Raw genomic sequence first — 8584 nt, 5'->3', positions numbered from 1 at the left:
GTGGGTTGTAGAAAATCCTGCAACATGTTATTGGAACCATTCTGTGAGTATATTATATTATAGAAGACTGTTAAGTCCGTTGTATTAAGCTTTTTGTTCCTTTATCGAGCAGGCTTCCTGAGCTGTCATGTGATTCTAGAAGTGGATTTTGCTTTGTAACAACTGGAAGTGAATTTGAAGCAACCTTCACGTCAGCTTCTGTGCTCTTCAGTCATGTTGAGTGAGTGGGGAGAGGTTTTTCAGGACACAAGCTTACAAACACGTTTTTACATTTGTCCCGCTGGAGTTAGGAAACCTAAGAATTGTGGGTCAAACTAGAAGCCTCTAGGTGGAATTATAAGGTAGTTCCCTGACCTGCGTGATGAATCACATAGAGTCTGGAACAACACAGAGTTCCTCCCTCTTTGTTTGGAGTCTTACAGAATCAAGTACTGCAAACATCAACCTTTTCTTCAATATGCATATTTTATTTTATTCTAAACTGAATAAAACCCGATACCTTAATAAGTATTGAAGTGGTAACCCTTTCCTATGTCACAAAGGGCCTTGCACATTTAATGAAGATGACTAAATATGACCATTAAGCATTGTTATTACACCAAAGGAGGAAATCATTATGTTTGGTATGTAATATGAGCTATGAACAGATGTATTTACAGTATATGCAGTGCTGTAATGTAACAAAGTACAAATACTTCACTACTGTACTTAAGTAGAATTTTCACGTATCTGTATTTTTGTTATATTACCAGAAACTTTTACTTGACTACGTTTCCAACATAAAATGTATACTTTTACTCCACTACATTTCCTCTAGGCATCTTAGTTAGTTGTTACTACAAAATACAATCAGAAGAAATGTGTAACACTGAAAAAAAGGAAGTTGGGCGAATTAATGCTCCTAAATTGCCAAGATAATGCACGCTCAGTGACACCCCGACAACAGTGGTGATGAAGAGAACGTTACACACCTTTGGCCATAATCAAAGTTTTTTTTACTTTTACTTTTAACACTTAAGTACATTTAATATCAGAAATTTGCTGTGGATACCTAAGCACTGTAAATATTAGATTTCAATTTTAGATTTTTTAAAAGGAGACTTTAACTTCTACCAAAGTCATATTCTGGTGAGAAACTTATACTTTTACTCAAGTATTGCTTTCGAGTACATTATACAAGGCTGTTTAGAGGGCAAAACATTTTTTCAGAGAAATAAATGTACAGAACCCTCTTATGAAAATATTGTTTTAAAATATCAGTAAGAGACATGTTTGGTATTCTGGAGGGGTAGTGCTGCTTAAACAGTATTGTCAACATCATACACATATAGGAGCATCTGAAAATCCTTTGTATAGGACTATATTTTACAGTAAACGTCCCTCAGGCTTCAAACTAAAGCAATGGGCCCTTTTCTTTGGGGGACTTCTGAAACGTCATCAGTTCAAAATTGTGCTCATAAGCAGTTCTCAAAAAATCAAGACAAGTCATAAAGCATGAATTAATTAAACAATGTTGGTATGTTTTTCAGTTGTTAAAAAAGGGCTCAAAAATTCTAAGGCAGTAAGAATAAAACGCAGACTACACTATAAATTGGATACCACTATCATCATAAAGGCACAATAATATGTATATTCAGTCTGATTCAAGACTGATCAAGACTAAAAAGGAAGGGGCTAAATATAATGAGCACAAGTTGAATATTAAACGCCTTCCCAAAAGTGATATCTCTGTTGATCCACTAGAGAGTAGCACTGAGCTATGTTGAGAAGGATGACGCCTCAGTTCAAAAACAACATGACCAACCCTCCCGCCCAGCAGTATACAGCATCATTTAAACTACTAAACAATGCAGATGTAGTTTCTAAAAACGTTGCGGTCATTTCCATTGAATTCTGAATAAATAGGTCTTCTCATATCGATTAGACAGTAATAAATAGCAATGAACATTGTGCTGATAATTATACAAATGCTAATTTTTGCTTGAAAACCCCCCCACAAAATGATCATTAATGATCCAAATAGTTGCCAAACATTCTCTCCTGCCAGTTTTTGCTACCTGTCTCTGTTTTATGTCATTGTTATCTGAACACCTGGACTTTAAGTTGAACAAAACAAAATATTTAAAGACGTCATTTTAGATCCTGGGAAATTATAACACTTTTTTCACTATCTTATAACATTAAAGGCTATAGATTAGTTATTACACTGACAAAATAATCAACAGATGAGTCTATAATGATCATTGGTTGCAGCACTAACAATTCTAACTGCACCACATTGCACACATGCAGATGTCTGCTGGAGACGATGAAAGGTAGCTGACGTCAGACCTAGTTGGCATACCAACTCAGAGAATGAAGCTCCCAGAGCAGCTGAGGTGATTTTAGGGAAGAGAAACACAAGAATGGCTGTCCTGATGCAGCTTTCATCATTTTCCCCATAGGCTATAGTTCTACAGGTCTTCCAGCTCATTGCCAGAGGCTATACTTTACCTGCTGAATGATATGGATTTAACCACCAATAAGAAAAACAATCAACTATTGTTGGATTCAAATCAATTAATCAATCAATTTTCAACTGTCACCTAAAAACATACGAGGTACAATTCCAGTGAAATGTTATCCTATCAGCTCTTTTAACGTGTGCATGATTCCTCATGGAGCGGAGTGTGGCCCTTAGATCGCCATCCGGTTGCATGTCACTCAACAAATTTAACTTTTTTTTTTAAAGTAAGAAAGAAAGAAAGAAAGAAACAACACGTTGCCTCTTCCCCCCCCCCCCTCCAAGGACAAAATGTGATAATGAGCTACCTTGAAAATGCCTGAAAACGTGTGAAAATGCAATACAAGGTCTTGGTAACATCAGAGGGGGTTACCACCGTTGTCATGGAGACTGCATCGGCTCAGCGAGCGGGAGGCGGGGCGGGGCTTTCTGCACGCGCTCCCTCCATTCATCCTGTTGTTATTACCTCAAATCGTGCTTATTTCATGTTCCCCTCTGCTCGCTTTGGAGGAAATTTGCGACGATAATAGATATGTAGCGAAAGGTTAGAATGACATTTGGAGTCGGGGTCAGTTCATTTCCGTTTTATTTAATATAGGCAATATAGGCAGTTCTGAATAAAAATACAACTTTACGAAAAGCTCGACTTCATTGTTATGATAAGCGTTTCCATCGACACCACTCTGTGTTATACCTGAATAATTATGTGAACAAGACTCAGAGTCCGAACATTTAGACAGGTTATGATATCAAATATAACCTAAACAGGCATTTGGCTATATCAATTACCATAGTCTAGTCATTACATTACTGGACAATGAAAAGTTTCTTTTCACGAAGCACAAGACGTCGTTTTTCACTATAGTAGACTATATATGCTACACGTGTATCCAAATCCTGAACAACAACTTTCGCATTTACATCAAGATATGTAGGCCTCGTGTGGCACAATATACCCTGCTAACATATCCGTTTTAACAAGCTGTTTAAGTGTTTACTTCAGACAACAGCTTGAGCCAAAATAAATACTTTTCCAGTGCATATGTTTTTGGGGTCTTATAAATACTTTTTGATGTCGAAGAAATACTTAAAACATATGAATCACTGGAAATGGGTATAGGCCCCTACACGTTATTTCTCGTTTGGTTACGTTGAAAAACAACATCACTTGTTAAAACGGACATTTACGCACGTTCATTCACAGATATAGACTGATTACATTGGCTATGTATACTGTATATATTAAAAGAAACTATTTTATAGCTACTATGTCTTCATGCTCCATGAATGATCCATTCTGGGGTTCATTTACACGTCTGTGAAGATCTTTTTGATGTTGACGGAGTTCTGGTTGTTTTCAGTGGTGAAGTTGGGCTGTTTGAACGGACTGTGCTCTATCACCATGTACTCAGACTTGCTGAGGGATGAGGAACTGCAGGACCTCCTCAGCTCCTCCGAGGGGAGGTGCTCACAGCTGCCGGTGTGCACGTACAGTGGGTGTTCCTCTCCATCAGTCTCCCTGTGGTAAAAGTAGTTGAAATTGGACACAATCACTGGCACGGGTAAGGCAATGGTCAGCACGCCTGCTATTGCGCACAGAGACCCCACTATTTTCCCACCGACGGTCACTGGATGCATGTCTCCATATCCGACAGTGGTCATAGTGACCACTGCCCACCAAAACGCATCTGGGATGCTGGTGAAACTGGACGAGGGCTCATCCGCTTCTGCAAAGTAAACTGCGCTGGAGAAGAGAATAACTCCGATGAAAAGGAAGAATATGAGCAAGCCGAGCTCCCTCATGCTGGCCTTGAGGGTCTGTCCTAAAATCTGAAGTCCTTTTGAATGACGCGACAGTTTAAAAATGCGAAAGACTCTCACCAGCCGGATCACCCTCAGGATGGCGAGGGACATCGCCTGCTGGCCGCCGCTGGTGTCACTCTCGGCCAGCTCAGTGCCCAAAGTGATAAAGTAGGGGATTATGGCGACGATGTCAATGATATTCATGATGTTTTTGGAGAAGGTAGCTTTGCTGGGGCAGGCGAAAAATCTGACCAGCAACTCGAAGGAGAACCAAATGATACACAGGGTCTCTATGATGAAAAAGGGGTCTGTGAACGGGCTTGGCACGTAGGCAGCAGTGCCATTGGCCGCGGGTGCCACTGTGGCTTGGTCTCTCTCATCCCGAAATTCCGGCAGAGTTTCCATGCAGAAAATAACAATTGAAATCAAAATAACAAGCACTGAAACTATGGCTATTCCCCTCGCTGGTCCAGAGCTCTCAGGATACTCAAACAAAAGCCAAACCTGCTTTTGGAAATCGTTTTTGGGCAGTATGCGCTCCTCTTCTTTTATAAAGCCTTCATCATCACGGAATTTCTCCATGGCCTCCTCTCCGAGTTGATAAAACCGGATCTCCTCGGAAAAAATGTCAATGGGGACGTTAACGGGTCTCCGAATGCGCCCCCCTGACTGGTAGTAATACAGGATGGCATCAAAGCTGGGTCTGTTCCTGTCAAAGAAGTACTCGTTCCTCAGTGGGTCAAAGTAGCGCATCCTTTTCCTGGGGTCCCCCAGCAGCGTGTCTGGGAACTGGTTGAAAGTTTTAAGTTGCGTCTCAAAGCGCAAACCCGAAATGTTGATGACCACCCTGTCGCAGCATCCCTGCCTGCTGCGCTCGTATCGATCCACCGACAGCACGGCGGGATCCTCCAGCATGTTTTCCACCGTCATAACGCCCCTCTCCACCTCGGCATCACCCCGGCTGTCAGTCGCGTTGCTGCTCTTGTGCCTGGCGGATGAGCGGGGCTTGATCACGCTAAGGGACTGGTCATCCATACAGGTGGTTTTCGGTCTGGAGGGGCAGAGTGCGCCGCGACTCTCCCATCCCAAGCCTACAGCTTTGGAGAGCTGAGGCCGACGCCACTTACATCTCTTCTACCCATCACCTATCTCCGCATATCCACACACTGAAGCGCTGCGCTCCCCTCTGCCCCCCCCCCCCCCCCCCCCCCCCCCCCCCTTTAGAAACACGTCGACACCCGCCCCAGGCCCGCATACGTCTGATATACATCCACCCGCCCAATCGGAAATTAACTTGACACGTAATGTTGAGCGCACACACCTTCATTCAGTGGTGGTGGAAGAAAAAACACCTGATCCATGCTGGATTATTTCTCTGTGAGCTCGCACAGGTCTCACTCTTATATCAGCTTGTGTTAACGCAGACATAAAGCTACAGATCAGCAATGCTGTCTTAAAACATTCACAGCTTTCTGCCAGTGGCTTTTAAAGCGAATTGCTTCAATAAAAACCACAAGAGGAGCAGTGCCCTGTTAGGAAATGCGTGTCTGCAATAAAGTGATTGTGTCGAACACCTTTGACACAGAGCAAGTTGTGTTGTCACCAGTCATTGCCTCACTTTGCCCTCAGAAACTGAGCTGGTGATGTCATCAGGGTTTTAGGGGAAGATAAACTAACAACAGAAAGCTAAACTGTGGCTGTCCAGATATTCACAGTCCAAACCGGACGAATAAAATCTGTTTATTTGCTTTTGTTTGTGTGTGTGTGTCTTATTTCTTGTTGCTGATGGCGGTGTTGTTTCAACCGTGGTGCTGAAAACAAGCGCGTACCAGCGCGTAAATCAATGCGCGCACTCGCCCGCACATGAGTGCTGATCTGAGTTCTGTATGTGTACAGCTTCACGTGTGTGTGTTTGTCTATATTCTTTCAGGCACGTTCATTCCCATTCGGAAAGAAAAAGAAGCATGTCCGCCATGTTGTGATACAATCGCTTCAAAGAAGCTTCTCAAGTGTCTGTCTTTGTTACAGCTGCTTCATCAAAAGACGTCTGCAACCGTCGGTGGCTTCATGGGGCGCGTGCATGGGGTTAATGAGTTCAAATGAGATTCATAGCTAATGCACAATCTGCTCTTTTTTATTTGTATTGTGCAGCCCTGGTTTTTAATTTCAACATGTCAAACTCAAAGGAAAGCTGAGCCTCTCTTCTATCCAAATATGGCAACATCTAGTACTCAACTATATGAACATACTCAGAAAATCCTCTTAAAGCGGATGACACTGATCTAAAAAAACCTCTTGACCTCTTTTGCATCGCCTGAAAAAATTAGATCAGGGCATGGGAAAACCTCTCACTATACTGTGTATACAAAGTAAAGCAGACTTGAGCAGCAGGGGTATACATTGGAGTTTATTAGCCCATGTTAAAAAATGATCAAGGCTATAAAAATAAAATGATTCTGACAATTTTATTGCATTTAACAGCTTTAAAACCTTCTCTCCCATTAAACCAGGGACCATGCTAGACCCTCCTGAGCAACTCAACCTCCTAAGAAAATACCTGCCACCCTAAAAGCTCAAAAGTACTCATTTTATTAGCCCATTTATATATTATGTGCATTTATCTTACAACACAAGGATCTAAGCTTTTCAAATACTTCTCAGCTCTGCCACATGGAAATAAAAGGTTATGTTTAAGATAACCCAAAGACTTTCAAAACACCATGTGTATTTTCTGTGTAATTATGTTCACTTGTGTCAGACCATCGACCTCTCCGGCACAATACCAAGGAGAGGATTTCAGTGTCCTTCGTTGTATCGTTTGGAGGTTTAAATGGACATATTACTAAAGCATGGCGAAAAATACCCTAAATTACCAGATTAGCAAAGTGTGACACACACATTGAAATTAACTGAAACATAACACACCATCAGATGTGTTGTTGAATGTCATTATCACTACAGTGTTGTCAGCCGTTGTTTGTTTTTTGTATTATATTTTGATGTACATATTTAAAGCATACTGTGAGACTCTGAAGAAAAGACAAGCCCAAAAAGTTGGCTTTCACTTAAAAGAATTCTTGTTGCACTTATCACCCATGGGTGGAAATACTGTAGTGAGACCCTACAGGTGAAAAACAGCACCACCATGTTCTGGATTTTATTTTCTGTCCTTGGTCTCCTCAATACATGGAGGGACTTTCCCCTTCTGGGTCAGATGTGAGTCTCTTGTTATTTTACACATATGCTGAAAGTTTTTATACCAAGTACATCTTAGATAAATATATTATATATGGGACAGGGCGACTGCACTGTATTAAGGAGAGGATGACCGGGGCCAGTTAGAACATTGAAGATGGGTCGAGGCTGGGTCTTCCAACATGACAATGACCCAAAGCACACAGCCAGGAGAACCAAGGAGTGGCTCTGTAAGAAGCATATCAAGGTTCTGGTGTGGCCTAGCCAGTCTCCAGACCTAAACCCAATAAAGAATCTTTGGAGGGAGCTCAAACTCTGTGTTTCTCAGCAACAGCCCAGAAACCTGACTGATCTAGAGAAGATCTGTGTGTGGAGGACTGGGCCAAAATCCCTTCTGCAGTGTGTTCAAACCTGGTGAAAAACTACAGGAAACGTTTGACCTCTGGAACTGCAAACAAAGGCTACTGTACCAAATATTAAAAGTGAATTTCACAGGTGTTCAAATACTTATTTGCAGCTGTATTATATAAATAAATAGTTACAAAATCATACATTGTGATTTCTGGATTTTTTTTTTTTTTAGATTATGTCTCTCACAGTGGACATGCACCTACGATGACAATTTCAGACCCCTGCATGATTTCTAAGTGTGTGAACTTGCAAAATAGCAGGGTGTTCAAATACTTATTTTCCTCACTGTACATACGTATACTGTATACACATACACTATATATATATATACGTATACTTACAGTATACACACACACACATATGTATATACACACTCACACACATATATATACATATATATATACACATATATACATATACACACACACACATATGGGTGTATTTATATATGTGTATATATATATGTATGTGTGTATATTTTATGCATGTATGTATGTATACTGTAAACCGTAAAAGCAGTATAAACACACACACACACACACACACACACACACACACACACACACATATACATATATACACATAGACATACATAAACATACATATATACACACACACACACACACACACACACACACACACACACACACACACACACACACACACACACAC

The 8584-nt window shown here is 41.1% G+C and overlaps 1 protein-coding gene across 1 annotated transcript; it reads right to left on the bottom strand.

Moving 5' to 3' along the window:
- Nucleotides 1–3066: 3066 nt before the first annotated feature.
- LOC117943936 (potassium voltage-gated channel subfamily A member 3) lies at nucleotides 3067–5487 on the bottom strand. Its single transcript, XM_034870379.1, has one exon. The coding sequence runs from the start codon at nucleotides 5339–5341 to the stop codon at nucleotides 3812–3814; it is 1530 nt and encodes a 509-aa protein (XP_034726270.1). The 5' UTR covers nucleotides 5342–5487; the 3' UTR covers nucleotides 3067–3811.
- Between the last annotated feature and the right edge of the window lie 3097 nt (nucleotides 5488–8584).

This window comes from Etheostoma cragini, chromosome 4 (genome assembly GCF_013103735.1).
Source record: "Etheostoma cragini isolate CJK2018 chromosome 4, CSU_Ecrag_1.0, whole genome shotgun sequence".
Classification (NCBI taxonomy): Eukaryota; Metazoa; Chordata; class Actinopteri; order Perciformes; family Percidae; genus Etheostoma; species Etheostoma cragini.
This window is presented reverse-complemented; position numbering and strand designations above follow the sequence as displayed.

Coding starts and splice junctions, on each gene's coding strand:
- LOC117943936 (XM_034870379.1), bottom strand. CDS start 5,341: ATGGATGACCAGTCCCTTAGCGTGATCAAGCCCCGCTCATCCGCCAGG.